General features: G+C 53.1%; 1 protein-coding gene across 10 annotated transcripts in view; it reads right to left on the reverse strand.

The window, feature by feature from the left end:
• Positions 1 to 1,606: 1,606 nt before the first annotated feature.
• The window catches only part of TCF3 (transcription factor 3), a 118,951-nt gene continuing 101,091 nt past the window's right edge, over positions 1,607 to 19,466 (reverse strand). For 2 of the 10 annotated variants that reach the window (XM_054013551.1, XM_054013547.1), the window contains exons 11-20: positions 18,475 to 18,601; positions 16,735 to 16,793; positions 15,476 to 15,554; positions 13,905 to 13,978; positions 12,876 to 13,079; positions 11,092 to 11,215; positions 9,665 to 9,809; positions 4,365 to 4,591; positions 3,669 to 3,813; positions 1,607 to 2,135 (exon numbers count right to left, since the gene is read on the reverse strand). In XM_054013551.1, the coding sequence (XP_053869526.1) occupies positions 3,671 to 3,813; positions 4,365 to 4,591; positions 9,665 to 9,809; positions 11,092 to 11,215; positions 12,876 to 13,079; positions 13,905 to 13,978; positions 15,476 to 15,554; positions 16,735 to 16,793; positions 18,475 to 18,601 (1,182 nt within the window). In that variant the 3' untranslated portion in view covers positions 1,607 to 2,135; positions 3,669 to 3,670. Of the gene's footprint in view, positions 2,136 to 3,668; positions 3,814 to 4,364; positions 4,592 to 8,192; positions 8,432 to 9,649; positions 9,810 to 11,091; positions 11,216 to 12,875; positions 13,080 to 13,904; positions 13,979 to 15,475; positions 15,555 to 16,734; positions 16,794 to 18,474; positions 18,602 to 19,466 lie in introns of all 10 variants that reach the window. The other 8 variants (XM_054013550.1, XM_054013545.1, XM_054013543.1 and 5 more) reach the window with 6 other exon arrangements.

Consider the following 19,466-nt stretch of genomic DNA (forward strand, 5'->3'; position numbering starts at 1 on the left):
GGTGGGGGTGTGTGTTGGGGGGGGGGGGGGAGGGGGAGTCTCACAAATTTTAAGCATTTGGAGCTGCTCTCGTTCCAGCCCAGTTCAGCCCCATCAGCTCTGGGTCAGCTCTGCTCCGCGGAACCAGGGTCGGCCGAAACGGCCCAAGCTAAGCACGTCACGTCATTCGTCCTCCCAGAATGCAATGGGGCTCCTTGCCTGCCAAGGGCTCTGGCATATGCCCCGAGGGGTCCAGGTCCCAGCACGGCAGAGCAAACAGCCAAGTGACCCTAGACAGCCAGCACGTCCTCAAAGGGAAAGTAAAGCGGCTGCAGCCCCTTTCAAGGGGTGGGGGCTGTTTCTTTGCTACCCAGCACCGTGGGATGCCACGAAGGTCTTGCTAGGAGGGGGAAAACCTGCGTGCTTTCCTCTGTGATCAGTATGGAAAAGGAGCAGCATCCCTTGGCCTCCAAAGGCTAAATCCACGTGCACAGGAAGGTGGTTTTTGTCCAGCTGGGGCCCGCGGGGAAGCCGCAGACAGAAGAGCGGACTGCCGAGAAAGTCGCTTCTGAGGGTGCTCTGGAGATCAGGTTCTGACACAGGTTAAACGGGGAAGGGAGGGGGGAAAATAACCCTGCTGTGGCTGCCTGTGGCTCTTTCAAGTTGCCAGTTCCAAATATGAAGTGACAGGAGCTGCCTCCCCGCAGAGTCGCTGTGTCTAGATGGGCTGAAGAATCCTGCTTCTTACTGCCAGACGCTGCTTCCCCGAGGGTGCTGTGAGGGAGTCTCTCACGCCCATGCTCTAGCTCCCTATGGTCTCTACTCAGAACCTAGGTTGAGGTTTATTGGCTGGCCACGGCCAATACCACGCCGGGCTGCTCCACAGCCTCCAGCCCCGCTGCCTTTTCGTTTGCGCCACACTCAGTTCTTTGTTCTCTTTGCCTTGTTTGCTTGGGGTCTTTGTTCTGCCTGTTCTCGGTCCCGCTCTCTATCTTTGTTCTGTCTCCTCTCTTTGTTCGGCATGTCTCTCTCCCCTCCTCCCATGGAAGTGGCTCTGATGGTGGGTGATTTGCTCAGGTGCGTGGGAACGAGGTGTCCCCCTCTCAGCCCTGGGTTCTCCTGTACATGGTATGTCGCTTCTTCACTTACCAATACCCCAGCTTCTCCGTTTCCCCCTGGGTCCAGCCTCTCTCTCTATTGGCAGCTCTTTCTGCCAATCACGGCCACACGTTCTGCTTTAGCAGTGGAACTCCAGAAGACAGCGGTGCTCTTTGCCTCTTCACTTCTCACTCTCACCTCCCACGAAGGAGCCCAAGTCTCCAGGGACCCCTGCGAATGAAAAGCAACTTGCAGAGACCCCCCCCCCCTCCCCCAGGTGGGTCCTTGTTACCGAGGCTGGGAGAAATCAGAGAACCATTGATGTTAGCTGCCGTAACTTGCTTTGTTGTTTAACTTCCTTTCCCCAATTGAGACGTGGCCAAAGCAGAGATGACGAATTCAGCATGTGAGTTTTTACAATGGAAGGTACAAGCCAGGCAAGGAACAAACATCCCCCCGTGGCTACATTCGTATGTAGTGGCTTTCAGAGCCGAATCTGAGAATTTCTCTTTTTTTTTTTTATATCCAGTCTCTTTTAATACAATTTTAATATTCTGGTTGATCCTAAAGATGCAACATCAACTATAGAAACAGCAGCAGAAAAGCATGGGGTACAAGACTTTTTTTTTTTTTTTATACAAAAAATTTTTTTGTTGTTGCTTACAAAACATATGCAAAAGAAGCTAAAAAAACCAAAAGGCATTGCTATTTTGTTCTACCTAAAAAATCTCATAACTAATGTTCTTTTTAAAAAAAAAAAGAAATATTAAGCTTAGGCACAATTTTGCTGCTGGCTGCTTGAGACCAAGCCAAGAGAACATGACGCTCCCCCTGTTAACTGAGTGATATGTATTGACGGGTCCATACTTTATACTTAAGGCAATTTTTTGTTTTGTTTTTGACCAAGTGTTTGTTTCTTTTTAACGCCCCTTAAAGCATGCCAGGCTCCTTTCTCGTGTGTCAGTATTAGCAGTACTAAAGTTTATGGTTCAAGAAGGTTGCAGGTCACACCGAGGGTTTGCTTCCTACCCATCTCTGTATCCAGGGAACAAAAAGATCTACAAATAAAGAGAAACAAAAGAGGAAAAAAAAAAAAAAGAAAAAGAAGAAGAGGGAAACCCAAGTGAGAATAATATCTTTTATTGGATCAACTTCTCACTGAGCTGGTCTCTCGAATATCCTGGGACCAACATAGCTACAACTGCACTGCAAATAGCGCTTTATAGAACAAGTAGGCACATGCGCTGTCCTGTTCCACTTGCGTTTATCCCTGCATCCAGCACAGCAGTTGAGTGACAGCCGCGAGTGGAACTGCTAATTGTAACTAGGTAACTACAGTGCTTCCTGTCCACACCAGCGCTCTGATGTTACAGCCAAGAGCCACCATTAAGATTTGTCTGTGGCTGGGTGAGCATCTCTTTTGTGTGATTACAGTCAAGAACATGCCTGTGTCCTTTGCTGAAGACCAGGGCCACATAAACTGTACAACTGCCTTTACAACATCCGAAGCGAGTGCGTGCGGAGGGATGACCGACGTTATTAAGTGTGCCCGAACTCTCAAAGGGAGATGAGGTTTTAGATATGTACCTCTCCCATTTAAAGGGCTATGGGGCCGGGCCAGAAAATGTTACAGCCTCAGTTAAATGGAATCAGAATTTCAGTTTGGTCTTTTCCCCAGGGACTTGCCTCATGCCACCACTCAGGACGCACCTTCCGGAGGGAGCTGGGGAGCACATGGGGTGATGAGCAGCACTGCTCCAGCTCCTCTGAATAGCTGCTAAATTACAGTAGCACTGGCCCATCAGCTGCCGGGCGTGTGCTGTGGTCTCCAGGGCCTGTACTGCCTGCGGCCTCAGCAGGGAGGGGACGTCGTGCTACATGGCTTTACTGCAGCATCAGTGCTAGCTCACTGCATGAAGCTTGGAGTTTGCACTGAGGGTAGGAAACGGTTTTATTTTTAAATCCCCCATCGCAGCGAGCAGGTTTTAAACATGGCCTGCACACGCAGGAGGCTACAGGGACTGCACGTTTCTGTAAGCAGGGGATGGGGGGTGGGGATTATATTTTCAAAGGGAGGGACTGAGTAAAGCATCCATGGCCTATAATACAGTCTGAAAATACGGTGTCTTGCTCATCATAGCAGCTGTATTGCTCCTTACAGGGCACGTGGCTTTAGCAAGCCTTCAGGTTCCTGACCCAGGGAGAGCCATTGTATGGGGACGCTCTTTGTGCACAACAATAGAACTCAGGTAGATAGTACATTGTCCCTAGGGGTGTCATGGAGGGGTGGAGATAAGAGCATAACCTAGTCAGTAACTGAAGGAATTAAATGTTTCCGTGTGTGTGTCATGTAAAAAGACAAATGAAAGGAGATGTCTAACTTTACTGCAATATTTTCCTACAGAAAGTGATGGACAAAGTTAAAGGGCCAGAATCATGCATTTTAGTTTGCTCCACTGGTTGCTGTGAATTTCAGTGAGGGATGAAAGCCAAGCTGTTAAATAAGGACATGCGCTGAGCCTGGCATAGATTTCAAAGAGACACACACATACACAGTCGAGTGCTGGGACCTGACGGGCAGAGGATGATACCTTCACATGTGTCCAACGGGGTTGTGACCGTCTCCTAGACCAGGGTGTGAAGCTGAAAGTGTCATCTGGGGATCTCCTACTACTCCGGACACTTTCTCCTCTTCCCGACGCTTCAAACAGGCTGCTTTAGGGTTCAGATTGCGCTCTAGGCCAAAAAGAGCAAGGGGGAAGGGTGGGGAAAAAACTCAATTCATGCCACCGCATCAAGGAGCAACAGCATCCGAAAGAAAAAACCCAGAGACCCAAGACAGAAGCAGTGGAACGCACAAGGAAGTAACCCCAGTGCAAGCCCTTTTGTAACCTTCTGCTCCATGTAACAGCAGCAGTTACCTCACTGGACCCCCTGCCAGAGCAAAACGTCTTTCCCCTGCAGGAATATCGGGCCAATTTAATGCGTATTGGTTTAAAAAAAGACACTGTCAGAGTTGGTGGGCTGAAGATATTTAAGATTGAGTTTTCCTAAGCCTCCACGTGGAGTCCAGATGCCTCATTTCCATATACTGCATGTTCAGATCACATAGATGAGGCCTTGGAAATCTCAGCCTAAGTGCTTTCCACTGCAGCTCCCCACTGGAATGGCAAACATTCAACCTTGCAACAAAAGCTTCAGTTATAAATACATAGCCAGAGACAGGCACACACAAACGGATGGGAAGAGAAAAGGTCCCAAAATGCACCTGTCACCTGTTACCATACCTCGTACTTGCTGCTCCAAGCCCAGAATGACCTGCACCGCTTGCTGTAGGATGATCAGTTTGGTCTGTGCTTTGTCCGTTTTTAAGTGCATCTGACACATGCGTCCCAGCTCTTTAAAGGCCTCGTTAATGTCCCGCACACGCACCCTTTCCCTGGCGTTATTGGCCATTCTCCTCTCCCGGTCCCTCAGATCTTTGTCCTCCAGTGATAGGGCCTCGTCTGTACTGCTGGGTTCACAGCACCACAGGGATTAGTTAGGGAGGGTGTAATCGACAGGGGCTGGTCAGTTGCTGTGCTGGTAGTGCCACTAGTGTCCACTGCAAAAATCTCAGTCAACCTCACATTGCAGAAGCCAATTGACAACGGAGAAAGGAACTTCCCCAATTTTCAAAGCAAGCCTGGCTTTTGGGTTCCTTATCTTGGAGAGCCAAGCAAAGGTGCTGCCAGCACCAGGTCGACCTCTCTGCACAGTACAGTGGGCCAGCGTGGGGGCTGAGAGGCGGAAAGGGAGGAGCAATACTTTACATTGCTGTAGTGCCTGCCGATCAGCGTGTTCACCCTGAGCACCTCCTCTGATGGAGTCAGAAAACGGGACGTTCCTCGCATGGAAAAATGTTGACTTTGTGGGAAAATTTTCAGTCGAAAACCAGAAGTTTTTGGTTTTCAGCTTACAAAACTGGAGAACCTGCCAAACCCTAAACCAGAAGCAGGCCTAGGAGAGTTGGGCACCCAAATCCCACTGGCATTCAGTGGGATACGGGAGCTGAACTTTCCGATACCCCAGCCTAGGACCAGTGACTCTTCCAAACTGTTAACATGGCCTAAACTAGGGCTGGAGATAGGAGTGACTGACAACTTTAAAACCATGGTCATGAGCTCATGGAGTCCTCGCCCCTTGCAAGCCGAGCGAGGAGGCTGCGTGTGGCATCTCATGGATTTTGCTACTCTGGCAGCGTCCTGCTAGAGCAAGAAACCAACTGGTCTTGGCCTGGGGGGTGGCCTGCAACGCAGAGACATGCTGGCAGCACCTGAAGAGCTTGGCTTAATCTGCAGCGCCTTTCCCCTCCGCCTCCCCCCCTTTGATGCAGGGACGATCTTCTCCCCCAGAGCAAAATTCTAACAGGAAAGAACAACTGCCTGAAGACTGTCCTGGGCCGGGCCTTGAATTGGAGTCTGGCTTCTGCCTTCAGCCCCAGAGGGGCCGGATGGGATTAGACCGCCAGCCACGAGAGGGTAGCAGATGCTATGGGGCCGTGAGGTACCCACCGCCAGTGCCAGCCCTGCTCGGAGAAGACCATCCGGCAATGCAGGCACACAAGCTGGCTTTGCTGACTGGAGCCCTGCGTACGGCGGTGCAAGGTGACTGAACAGAAGGGACCTTTGCTTAGTCCCATTCCTGACTATCCTGGCTCGTTCAGACCCTCCATCCCCATGAACCAGGCTTTCGGCATCAGTGTGCCAGGAAATCCACTGCTGGGAGAGTGCCAGGGCCTTGGGAGAATACTTGTCACCTGGATTCTCAGCTGGCTAAAGACGCCAGCATCTCCCTGAGCCCAGGCAGAACCTAGCAAAGGCTCTTACCTCGGCAGAAATCCTAACTCACTCTCTGACACTACCCACAGAAACCCTCGCAGTCATACCCATCACCAGCGGCCGGCTCACTACCTGCCTCCCCGGAAGGGACTCCTACTCAGGCAAAGCCTTCTGCATTTTGCCATCAACAGAGCTGCATCCGTCTGCCATCTCTTGCCCTCTACCCACGAGCGCTCTGCAAGTGCTGCTGGATGTCATCAGGTGGGCATGACCAAGCTGCAATCAGTCCCATATGGGGAACGGAGCACTGGGTACCTAGCCCCCTTCATGGAGCCCACGAAGCGGTGGCCAGGCCAATGCACTGCACAGATCTGCGTTGCCTGGCCGTTTCATAGCACAGCTCTAGCCACAGCGACACCTAAGCTGCCTCTAAACTACTGCAGCGTTCCTTTTCATCGTAATAAAGCTACCTGACTATTGTGAGAGGCCCCATCAACAGCGAGGCTCGGAGCCACCTGCCATCATGGCATCCCTCAGAACGGAACGGTCTGGGAAGCGCCTGACAGGGCGCTCAGGGGAAAGGGGGCGTCTCTCTCCTGGGACATGGCCCTGAGAACGAAGGCGTTGGGGGACCAGCGCCCTAGCTCACTGCATGGGTATTGGCTGGCAGCGCAGGAGACGGGGGCTTTCATCTCTGAGAAAGGCTTTAAAAAAGGACAAGCGTGAGGAGACCAAAGTGAACACGGTGCCAACTCTCTCTTGCCCGCCCGCCCCGCCCGCCGTCTGGATCAGCAAGCAGCAAGTACAAGGTAGAGAGTGGGACCACCGAGAGGTCACGGCTGGGGACTGTCTGTAGGAGATCGGAAAGAACAGAACAAAAAAATAATAAAAGGAAGGGGAGGGGGTGGAAGGGCGACAGGAAAAAATACACGTTATGAAAGGCAAAAAATTACAAACTGAAGAGAGGCACAAAAGGACTCCAACAGCATCACAGTGCAACAGCAGAGGCCAGCAGGGGGGAGAGGAGCCAGGCACAAACCAGGGTTTCATAGGACCAAAGGCTCTGCAGGAAGGAAAGGGGTTAACTGGCCACAGATGCTTCTGCAACGCTGGCTACTGGGGGTGGAAGTTAATAGGGAGCCATGCACGGCAAGTGTTACAGAAAAAGCAGCAAAACCCCCTTGCTACTCCGAGCAGGAAATAAAATAATAACAATAAGAAAAAATAATAAAGAAATCCAACAGCTTCCCCTCCAGCTGGACTGACTGCACCCAGAGATCCACTTCGCCTGGGAAAATCACCCCGGGGGGACAATGAACATGCTGAACTAGATAGGCCTGGCAGGGAGAATGGCTTCAGGACCAAACCGGTGTCTGTCTCACCACTGAAGTCGGGTAAAGAGGGAGGTGCTGCTAACAGCAGAGAGCTCCCCCAGACTGTCAGACACACGGACGGCATCCGTGGCCGGGTCCTCAGTGGTTAGAATCCAACTGCTCACAGACAGCAGGCTCTGAGACACAAGGCGTCCAAGTATGGAGGGCTTGCCTCGCCTCTGAGCTCTCCACCCACTGGCCAGTTCTGCCTCTCCGCTCACAACTCCGAACACCAGCGCCTCCCACTGGAGTGCCTCACGCCTCCTCCCAGGCACAGCTGAACCTAACGCTGCCTGCAATTCCTCCCAGCTCTCCCCCGGTGCATCAGCAGCTACCTAGCAGGCACAATGATGTCAGAGCTGCCTATTACAGCATCAACCGGAGGAGAGCAGAAATCCCCACTCCAGGATTGGGGGAGAGGGGGTGTATTTCCTACAGCTGCTGCGAAGAGGGAGAAAGGACGGGCACAGCACTGCTGCCATTGGGAAGGAAGCAGCCCTTGGAGACACTGCCATCTCCTGTTCTTTCATTCTCAGGCATGCCTTTCTTTATGGCCCAGTGGCAGGGAAACCTCTCTTGGTTGTAAGCTAGGGCGACGTTCTAGAGACGTTAGGACAGCACTAAGAGATGCACACGGGTTTCCACAAAGGGAAGTGGCCCCTGTGCATTCAAACAAACAAACATGCAGCACATGCAATGGCTTTAAAAACAAAACCAGAGAGCATAGCAGGGATGCAAAAGATAAACAAAATTAAATAAATAAATAAATTTAAAAAAAAAAAAGAGACACTTTAAAGGGCCTTGAGAACCCAAGGCGGCGCCGTGGGAAGAACAGCACAGCACCACGGCACAGGGTAGAGAGACAGACAGCCCCGTGCCGATCAGATACGTAAAATATCACCACTCTGGGAGCCTCACTGACCTCTAACTTGTTGCTCCAGGTTCAGTATGACTGATACGGCCTGGTGTAGGATTAGCAGTTTGGTCTGCGGTTTTTCGCTGTTAAGGTGGAGTTGGCACATGCGTCCGAGCTCTTTAAAGGCCTCGTTGATGTCACGGACCCGCAGACGCTCACGGGCATTATTGGCGACCCTCCTCTCTTTCTCCCTCTCGGCTTTTTGCTCTGGGGGAAGAAGATCGTCCTCCTCATCCTCATCTTGACTAATGGTTTGAAATAAGAATGAGACAGGGACATTCCTCGTGTGCACGCTCAGCACTGGTCAACTCACATCACAAAACATACATCTGCCGCATCGCGATTCTCTCCGCATTGAAGGTCATCTATCCACAAGCCCCCCCTTTGCCGCTATGGAGTGGGAGCATTGCCCCGCGCCTCCCCACAGCACTAGAACCTTTCCAGCCCTGGTGCACCGCATCCCCGCACTCCCATTTGCCCTCCGACGCAATTACACGGAAAGGATGCCATTTCGAACCAATAAACAGGAACAGTTCACAGGAACAGAACAGAGCAGTGCAATTAACCCCCGGAACTCACTGTCACATGATCTAAGCATGGCCAGAAACAGGAACGGACGTTTACACGGGTAGTGTCAGCATGAAGAGAAAGGATTAAAAATGGAGAGTTTGGGGAAGGCTTCAGGGCGTGAACCCGCCACTAACTGACAGAAGTGGGGAGAGAATTTCCCCTCCAGGCAGGTTATGATGTCACTGCCCATTGATGAGCTCTCTGAAGCAGCTGGAGCTGGCCAGTGTTGGAGATGGGATACCAGGTTAGATGGGCCCCATGTCTGATCCAGTCGGGCTATTCCCACGTAACTGGCTGTGTGACAGAGAATCCACAGAGCCCAGACGTGTGTAGTGAAGAGACCACCCAGGTTCCACCACCTCCTGCGGACAAACTAGCAATGGGTCTGTCCAAGATCAGTCAAGCGGTCGGCCGTTCCCAGCACAGCCCCGACTTAGGTACACAAAACCATGACTAACGCCCGAGACCATCCAGGCAGCTGGGCTGCAGTCTGCTTTGATCTCCAGTGCTTGGCCTGTTTCTTGCTCACTAGGAATTCCCACAAAGGTGGGCAGGTGGAGCATTGCTGGGGCTGGAAAAGATGCAGGAGGATGGGCCCAGCCCCGCCATTCCCCCTCCCTAAGTGTCATAAATCCTAAGAGGTGGCCTCAAACTCCTCCCCCATGGGAAGCAGGGGTAGCTCGGGGCAGTGCTGGTCTCAGTGCAGGAGCCTAAAGTTTCAGCAGCCTGGGAGACTTGGCAGGGCCCTGGCACAGCATCCCTGGATCCAGCTAGTGATCATGTTCTTAGCAGGAGGGAGGCCAACAGGACACACACACAGCCTCCCTCTCCCCCCCCAGCCTTCCCTCCTGTCCCAACACCCCCCCCTCCAGTAACAGAATAAACGGAGAGACCTGTTCAAAGAGCACCTTGTTCTGTTCCGTGACGGCTTCATTTCCTTCTTCTCCTCTTCCGAGTTATCGGCCACCGACGTGTTCTCATCGTCCTCCTTCTCTTCCCGCTTTATTTCACTGGTCCCCGAGGAGACGCTGGCTCTGCCCAGCCCCGTCAAGCCTGCAATGGAATCAAAGCAGCACATGGCCGTTGGAGAGCGATCGTACTGGGGCAGGATAGGTCGGGGGGAAAAGTTTCTTGCTGCAGCTGCGGACGGGCTCCCGACACATCTCCGTCTCCTCTGACACTTATGAACAGGTTGGAGAACCCTGGTATAGTTGCACAGCATCTCTCATCCCACAGGACCCTTCATAGCCTAGAGGCACAGAGCCATGCAAACCAACCACCTTTGGGGAGAAGGGCAGGCCATCAGGTACGGAGAGAGGATGCTCGGGTTTGCACCTACTCGGGATAAAGCGCTCCCGGGTCTCTGGGCCCACACAGAGCAGGCAGGGCCTTGCCAGTTACGGTCTCATCGGAGACCCACACGCCAAAACCTGCGGAGAACTCAATCAATCAGCCTGGGAAGGAGGGAGGGCTGTGGCTGGTCCAGCTGGGATTTGGACCAGTCCTCGCAGGCAAAGTTCTCGACACCTCCATCCACACAGCTCGGCCACGTGGTTAACGTCAGTCAAGGCACAGACGCCACCGACAGACAGACTCGCTCGTTCTGCACCCACCACTCACGGTGCACGGAAGGGTGGGTGGTTTTGCCAAGGCCAGGCTCTCTCCCAAATGTCTATGGCTACGTCTACACCACGTGCTAGCCGTCCGATTCCCCGCTACACACACTGGCGCTAGCTCTTGGTGAGCTACTACAGGTATGAACAGCCCAGCTGTGGCAGCATGTGCAGCGGAACCAGTGGGTATGCAATCGGCTGGGCCTCTGCCACCACTACCCACGCTACAGCAGCCACGCTGCTTTTTACACGTGCACTATCTTGGTGAGCGGTGGTGTGAGTATGTGCGCGTAAGCAGGGGAAATCACACCCCTCGCTGGTACTGTCCACGTACTCTAAGATACACTCTGCCGTGTCCCCAGGAGCTTACCTCCCACCCTGCCCCAAATGCCCTCCAGCGTCAGAACTCAACTGCAACCACAAACCAGGCAGGGCTCTAAGAACGAGAGACCGTGAAAAACGTATCACGGAAGGTTACTGGACATTGCCCATGGGGGAGCTGCAGCGTTCCCTGCCTCCAGGGCGGTGCTGACCCAAAGGCTCACACCCGGTACACGCTCCCTGCTCTAGCCCATACGCCTGCTGTGCGGCTGGGAACCACCCACCCACCCAGTTTTCTCCACTAGGCTTATGCTTTTCATGGAGCCAGGTCTTGGGGTATCTTACTCCAGATGGGCCAGGGTCAACCAGCCAGCAAAGAAGTGGGCAGGGCACCACCTTACCGCTGTACGTGTCTTGCTGCCTGCTTAGATCGGGGAGCGAGCTGGGTTGCGATGGAAGTGTAACATGGTTGTGGAGCATGCTGGGGTTGCTGGACAGTCCGTCTTCGGGGTGACTTCCTCCCACCTACAGCAGAAAAAGCGGAGCAGCCTTTAAGGGCCAAGAGGAGAGCCAGGAGACAGCAGGCACTGTTCAAAGCGAATATCCCTGCTTCGGAGCCAGGAGGCCAACACCAACACCTCACTTACGTGTTCCCTTTCTCCAACACCCAACCTGATCCGGGCTCCCTCCCTCTCACCCCAAGCCTGGGTGGGAAGAAGGTAGAGAGGAATAGCTTAAAGCTACTTCCATACCAGCTCCTCTCGGGGAACGGACAGCCTCAGTGGGAAGCGGCATGTCCAGCTCATGCTGCAGATAATTCACCCGTAGGACGCATCCCCAACAGCATGAACTACGCTTGTGTCATCCTCCAAGGCGCTTGAGACACTAGGTGAGACACAGGCTGCAGGGGACATGCTGGCACCTCAAACGTCTGTGATTCAGGCTGATGCGTCTCCAAGGGGCTACCCCACCACCGCCAAACCCCCTCAGGGAAGGAGCCTTCGCTGGAGAGCAACTCACAGCCCCCTCTCAAAGCTTGGATGTGGATCTTGTTATTATGGAGATCTCAGCAGTGCCGAGAGCTCCTTTTCACAGACCCGGGGACTGTAAGAAACCCAGTCCCTGCTCAGAGGAGCTTATAATCCAAAGGTTGCCAGGTGCCTTATTTTTAAATGAATAGATCCACGTTCATTGTGTGCACAGAGCACCTGGGAAGCTTGAAACACCCCCCGTCCTGGGTGTCCTGCCCCTCCTCACGCTCACACCCCGGCAGGAAGCCCCTGATCCTGCTCCCTTCAAGGGAACAGAGCCCCCCTCAAGCACTAGTTCACAGAGTCAAAGTCTCTTGGACCGGAGAGTACCCTTGTGATCAAGCCTGACCCTCCTGCACCGCACAGGCCGAGAATATCCTGAAGTTATTCCTGTGGGGGGGGGACTCTGGAGTCCAGGCCCTCTGCGCAGGCAGGGCACCGGGCCACGCTCTTCTCATGTGGTTAATTATTCAGTAAGCAAGAAGAGTAGGCGGTGCCTGCCTCAAAGGGCTTACAGTTGAGCAAAGCCCAGGAGTCACTCAGCAAGTAAACCTGGTGATAAGCGCTCTCGATTCTGCAGACACCCCCTCGGTTCCAGGGTCTACTGTCTCTCTTCCCCACTTATCCCTGCTTGGAGGGCTTATTCTAGGAGGGGCTGCTTTATTGGAGATCCCCATGTTCAAGCATTCACCCCTACCCCAGTAGGGGGACAACAATGTGACCTCCACTTTTCATGCTGACCAATATCATCTCATGGACAACCTGGGCTCCCCCAGGCTGACTGCTGGATCCAGCTGTGATCTGGAGTCCTACATTCAGGGCTTATCGGTCCAACTCAACTCAAGGTACACACTGAAACCAACCAGTGCAACCCCCTGCAGAAACACTCCTATTTCAGTTTAAGCCAGTGGCTTATTTCGATTTAGCTTTAGTTGATTAGCTTTAATCCTGTTGCCAAACTGAACTACACCAAAGTCAGGGTATCCACACAGTGGTTTGCACTAAACCAGTACAAGTCTGTGTGCAGATGGGGCCTTGGATTGTAAACTCTCTGGCAGGGACTGTCTCTGGGCTTCGTGTCGTACAGCTCCCAGCACAACCAGGCCCTGGCATCTAGCGCTACCGCAACCATCACCACCAGTGTCCTGACTCACCAGACTTGAATGCCTGTTCCCTAGAGGCATAACTGAAGTGGGGAAGGCCTGGCTGAGCCCGCCCACTGAGGCGCTGTGACCAGGGGCCGATCCCAGCAGGCCGTGCATATCTCCGTGGTTGGCTGGCATGGCAGCCGTCTGGCCCACCGCGTGGTTCCTCAGCACATGGATGGCTTCATCCAATCTGTCTTCCATTTTGTTTTGCTTTGAGGGGCGGGGAGGGTGGTGGAGAAAAATGAAGACTCCATTAACATTGAAAAACATTGCCTGTCTGGCATCTGGCCATAGCCTCTGTGCATCAACAGAACCACTAGCTGCAAAAACAGACAACCACCACAAGGCTACTAAAGAAGGGTTACTACCCCCGTAACGTTCCCTGTGCTCAAACTCTGCCAGCAAGCTGGGGGGCGCCTAAGTGTTGTTGCATGGGAAGGGAACTTTAAAGTGGGCGTGGTTAGCCTGTGGAACTCCCTCCCACAATACACTGAGGGATTCCAAGAAGGGATTAAGCCGTTATATGGATAAAAGGAACATCTAGAGTTGTATCAGAAAGGATAAAAAAAATATAAAGGATGTAAATCCTCACACACTTCTGTTGACTACTGGAGGTTGGGGAGAAAGCTTCCCAGCTGGGATAGGTTATTACACAAGTGTTCAGGGTGTGTTCTCCTGCACTTTTCTCTTAAGCACCCGGTGCCGAGCTGTGTCAAACAGGACACTAGTCTGGGCGATGTGGTTTGCCAATGCCTATGACTTTGTTTGCAACTGAAAGCTTTTCTCCAGTGTTAAGCACTTCACTACACAGTGGACCCTCGGGCTAGATCTGATGTGTAATTCGGCGGTGCGACGCTGCTCGGAAAAATAACCGGTGCCATGGGGGTGGGTTCAATGGTTCTCCCCTTTGTACTCCCCCGCCACATTTCCAACCAGCCAGCAATAAATGTGTTATTTCATGAACCGCTGCTCACTGCGGGAAAGGGGTGGGGGGGAGAGACAAAACCAAGTAGAAATGATTGACGTGATACTTACTAACGTGTGGAGAGTCCCTTCATAGCTAGGAGACAAGGCACCCTGTCCGCCCGCTCGGGGCCACTGGGAAGTGCCTGGAACAAATCGCACATTGGATAATTTCAAATGCAGCCCTCAAATGCGACACTAGATGGGGTTAGAACACCACAAACAGTTGAAAGCCCCCCACGTGGCCTGCCAACTGTGTAAATGTACATACGTCTGTTGGACCAAAGAGGCAACACAAGGGTTATGGGGCTAGGTTATGGGGCTGACATCATTTCCATAGGAAACTCAAGGTTGTGGGGAGAAATAAGCTAACAAGCCTCACCCCCAATGTCAAGTGAAGCATCAAATCTGGGAAAGACAGAACACACATTGAGAGAGAGAGAGAGAGAGAGACAGACAGACAGACAGACAGACAATAGGTTCTGTCCTTAGTTCCCCCTCACCCCAGTAGTGCTATACTTTGATATCAGTGCTTTAGCCCCTGTTGTAAACCCTCTCTCTCAGAAAGCCAAGTTTTTTGCCTTTGTCAACATCCACGGTAGATTCTTTGCCCGGCAGTGTTTTCATGCACAGGCGTTGATGCTGTGGGTGTACCTGCACAGGTGCCTGCTTTTGGATTTAGATACAGCCGAGGCGTAGCCTCCAGGTACCTGCATCACCCCCAGATGTTACCAGAGTGGCGAGATGGAGGGATCGAACCATTCGATGCCCCCAGAAAGGTCTGATGCCAGTTCAGCTGTGCCTGTCCTGCCACATGAAAACAAGCACAGTTTTGTACTGCTCTCCCTCTCTGTCCGACAGAAGGGAGCTCAGAGGTGGCCGACTGCATCTTTACACTTTGAGATATTTCTAGCAAGAGACCTAATAACGATCCGGGCTGGGCTCCCAGTTGCAGGAACTGGGAGCTTTACTCTTCTGCAGAAGCAGGCACCAGGAGCAGGCTGCCATGATTTTTTAAAATCACAGTATAAAACAGGTTCTGAAAATGGTTCGAACAGCCACCTCCTGATGAACATGGAGCCCCTCCCACAGGCACACGCTTAATTCCCAGAGAACAGGGACAGCTCAAAGGGCACATCGACGAGAGGCTTGCAAAGGGGCTGACGGCAGGGAAAGAGGATGCACCTTTCATCCAGGTAGCAGCAAAGCTACACTTCGGCGTGACACAGCATCACTGGACGTGGACAAGACTCACGGGTGGCTAGAATATTTCTTGCCAGGTCACTTCTTTGGAGACAAAAGCCAAGGCTTTCAGGAGTGACTAGTGATTTTTGGTGCCCACTCAGATACCCCTTAAAGTGGGAGAAGGCTCAGCATAAGAAGGTCCATTCCAGACACCTGAAGCCAGGTACCCAAAATCACTAGCCATTTTTGAAAACCACGGCCGGGGACTATGGAGACAAGATGTCTCTCCACACCCAAACCAAGCAATTCATAGGAGTTGGGTTATTTTTTTTTAATTTTAAACTTTTTTTTTAAAAAAAAGGTACCCCCCCCTTTTTTTTAAAATGAAACTGGTTTGATCAGGTTTGTAAAAGTGTTGCTCAAGCAGTTCTCAGGAGATCAGCGCATCAAGCACGTACCTGCAAGCCCCTGAGGGGAGCCCACGGGGGTGGAGGGGTTTGAAGAGAAGTTATTGCTAGAGTGATCTGGGGAATAAATCTAGAGCGAGAGAGAAACAAAGCACAGTTAGCTAAGTACACCTTCGAAACCTAGCGTTCCCAGCCCTGTAGAGCTGCAAACCCTCCACTGCCCCACGCCCCCGTGCGCCACAAGTACCTACAGCACTATCCCATTGACTTCCAAGTCTCTCTACGTCACCCTCATCAATTCCCCCAGCCCTCCATCTACGCAACAAGCATGCTTCCTCAGGCCCACCCCCAAGCGCTCTGCTGGCCAGATTAACCTCGGTATCTATGCTACTGCTGCGTTCCTCCCCACCGCCCCCCCCCAGCTCCTTCCCCACAGCAAGCGCCTCCATTTGCCACCTTCGTCGCTGGGCGCTCGCGACGTGAGGAGGTTTCCTGGGTGTTTGACCTCAGGGAGCAGAGACCCCAAGGAGTGACAGCGGAGGCAGGCACTGCGCAGAGCTGGCTTCCGCATGGGGTGAGGCACTGGGGACCGGTGGACCAAGCAGGGTGGGTCTGTGGCACGCAGCACTAGGCGAGGCCTGAACTCTAACTGAAAGCAACCAGTTGGCCGGACACGGACCATCGGTCAAGAGTCAGCACTCCCCACACTAACCCAGCGGGGCCACTGAACTGTAAACAACCCCCCCTCACATCAGCTACGGCCTGGAGTACAGAACCTAAGCCCGTATCACCCGGTGCCCAAGGTATCACAGGCAGCGGAGGGGGACTGGACTGGGATTTGCCAGGCCTGGGTTCTATAACTCTCTGCCCAGGAGCAAGTCACTCTGAGCCCCAGCTCTCCCGCTGTGCCCTACTTCCCAGTGGGGTGGTGAGGAGTGACCGTGAAGCACCTCCCCTTTGTATCTATGGCCCCAATTCCTATAGTGTCAAGCACCTAAATCTTTTATTTCTTCTTCTGGGGAGAGAAAGAGCATCATCTCCATTTTACAGCTGGGGAACAGGCAGACACTATGGGACTTCTCAAGGACACATATGGCCTGATCTGCTGGGCCATCCTTCCTCTTTTCCTTGCCAGTTAACAAGCCCAATATGAGAGCTGTGTGGCTCCAAGCACTTGAACCACCACGCCGTGGAGACGTTTAACTCTCCTTTCCAGGGCAGGGAGCAAGATGGTCAAGTCAACAACCCCACTCCAACGCTTGCTGACTCGGAGGGGTGTTGGGAGGAAGAATCCAGATCAAGAAACTTACTGAAGCTAATGCTTTCCCAAGCGCATCTCCTGAGCTCCCAGCTGTGGTTCCTCTGTTGCCTGTAGGGGGAGAGAGAACACAGCCCTTACCCCTCTGGTCCTTGCTGGAGCACGCTCCAGGCTCAAATCAGAACAGGTCACTTTTGGAAAAACGCAGGGGCACTTAAAAAGAAAAGTTGACCTTTGTAGTTTAGTGTCTGCGCGCACAGTCTCCTACTGAGACTGGGAGGGGAAAGTGGCAGCAGTTGAAGGCAGGATAAAGTCTCTCTCTCAGAGTTTTAAAAAGACCCACTTTATTCTGGGGGAGGGATAGCTCAGTGGTTTGAGCATTAGCCTGCTAAACCCAGGGTTGTGAGTTCAATCCTTGAGGGGGGCCACTTAGGGATCTGGGGCAAAATCAGTACTTGGTCCTGCTAGTGAAGGTAGGGGGCTGAACTTGATGACCTTTCTGGGTCCCTTCCAGTTCTATGAGATAGGCATATCTCCATATATTATTATAATTATACTATTCCCACATCTCCCTTGGCTGCTGCTGCCCTGAGAGTCTCACTCTGAACAGCAGGGAGCAGGCAATATTCACTGCCGCTGCCTTCCTGGAGCTGCAGGGATGTTAGCACGAGATGCCAGGTCGAAGGCACTTTGCCATTCAACATCTCCCACACAGCAAACCCCAGTTTAACAGGGCACCTTCCAAGGGCTGGTCTACACTAGGGAGGGATCGATGTAAGATACGCAACTTCAGCTACGCGAATAGTGTAGCTGAAGTCGAAGTATCTTAGATCGAATTACCTGGGGTCCACACAGCGCGGGATCGATGGCCGCGGCTCCCCCGTCGACTGCGCTACCGCCGCTTGCTCTGGTGGAGTTCCGGAGTCGACGGTGAGCGCGTTCGGGGATCGCTATATCGCATCTTAACGAGAGGCGATATATCGATCCTGGATAAATCGATTGCTACTCGCCAATACGGCGGGTATTGAAGATGTACCCCAAGCCCCCCCAGTCCTAGGCCCGTTCCCTCCCTGTCCCCAAACAAGGGTTTCTCTACAAAACAGAACGATCAAGGTCAGGAATCTCAGTTCCCAGCGATCATGAAGTTAATTTCAGTAACAGGTTTTGTAACAGGTTCAGCGGGGTTAGAGATTAAAACACTCAGGGGTTTAAAATGGCATTTGAACGCAGCATGAAAATTCCTACTCCTGATCTGGACGAACAACGTCTCCCCCTGCACCTTCCCCACCTGCCTCAGGTTTAACTCCTTTCTGCCTCTCGCTCAGTGGTCGCGCCTCCAAGAAGCGACTGCACAGATTCCAGTTTCCCTCTGAGACCCATGAGCTGGGTGTGAAAAAACATGCATGGATGGAAAGCAACAAGCAACTTAAACCTCTGAGCACAGAGGCTGGGGAGGAGGGGGGGTTACTTGTGCAAAACCACACAGATCCCACCCCTTCTTCTCTGCCAGATCATGCCTGATGATCCAGTAGCAATAACCCGCACTAAATCTCTTGTCTCGTGGAGTAACTCCAGGCCTACGTGCGACACACGAGGGATAAGACCTGGTGTGATGCAGACATACAGAGCGCAAGCATTATTCTTGAACGGCCCAGACAGTGGCTTTAACCCCACAGCTCCTTGTGCATTAGACATTTACAATGGTTTGCCTTTCCTGGATTAACCTACATGCAGTGGGAGAGTGGAAAATTTCAGTGGCCTCTGCCCAAGACTTGCCAAACCATGTACATACCCATCATGCTGTCTGTCCCACTGATCGGTGGCGTATGACTGGGCACGCCATAAGGGGTGGAGGCAGAGGGAAAGCCAGACACAGAGGAAAGTCCGCCATTAACTTCTCCTGAATGCATCGGGTAGTTCTAGAAAAGAGAAAGGGGAAGAGGCATGAGAGATCCCCTGGGACGGTCCACAGCGCGGCAGGATTTAGGAAGCACCCCCGCCAAGGTGAATGTAGAGGTTAGTGAGGGTGGATCAACTGTGCCCTCTGATGGACCAAATCTCTGCCCTGACTGCGCTGCCTTCCAGCGGCTGGAGATGGTGGACTTCGCGAGTGCTCCCTCAAATTTTTTACGTCCACATGCGGAATGTATTTTATTATGTGCACCAATATGGAGGTGATGTGTGGTGGGGATGGGGCCAAGGGGGTTGGAGTGTGGGAGGGGGCTCAGGGCTAGGGCAAAGGATTGGGGTGTGGGGGGATAAGGACTGGCTGGGGATGCGGACTCTAGGGTGGCACTGGGGATGAGGGGTGCAGGAGAGAGATTAGGGCTGGGGCAGAGGGTTGGATGCAGGGGTGAGGGTGCTGGCTAGAGTGAAGGCTTTGGGGTGGGACCAGGGATGAGAGGTTCGGGGTGCGGGAGGGGGCTTGGGGCTACGGCAGAGGGTTGGGGGTGTGGGCTCTGGGGTGGGGCTGAGGGGTTTGGGGTGCAGGCTGCCCCAGGGCTGCAGTGGGGAGAGAGGACTCCTCCCAGCCCTGTCTCCCCGCAGCAACTCAGGACCAGGTGAGAGGCGCCCCTCCCCGGACATGGCAGCTCTGGCGAGGCTGGGCTGGGGGAGGGGCTCCTCTTCCCAGCAGGGCTGGGCTGGGCGCTTCTCCGTGCCTGCGCGGCCCTGGATAGCTTGCTGCGCGGCCGTGCAGCTTACAGGGAACTTGGGATGTTGGCATGTTACTGCAGCTGAGGGGGATTCTGCTGATCTAGTGGTGGGAAAAGTCCCCAACTGCAG

The sequence above is a fragment of the Malaclemys terrapin genome, chromosome 24, assembly GCF_027887155.1.
Source record: "Malaclemys terrapin pileata isolate rMalTer1 chromosome 24, rMalTer1.hap1, whole genome shotgun sequence".
In the NCBI taxonomy this organism is placed as follows: Eukaryota; Metazoa; Chordata; order Testudines; family Emydidae; genus Malaclemys; species Malaclemys terrapin.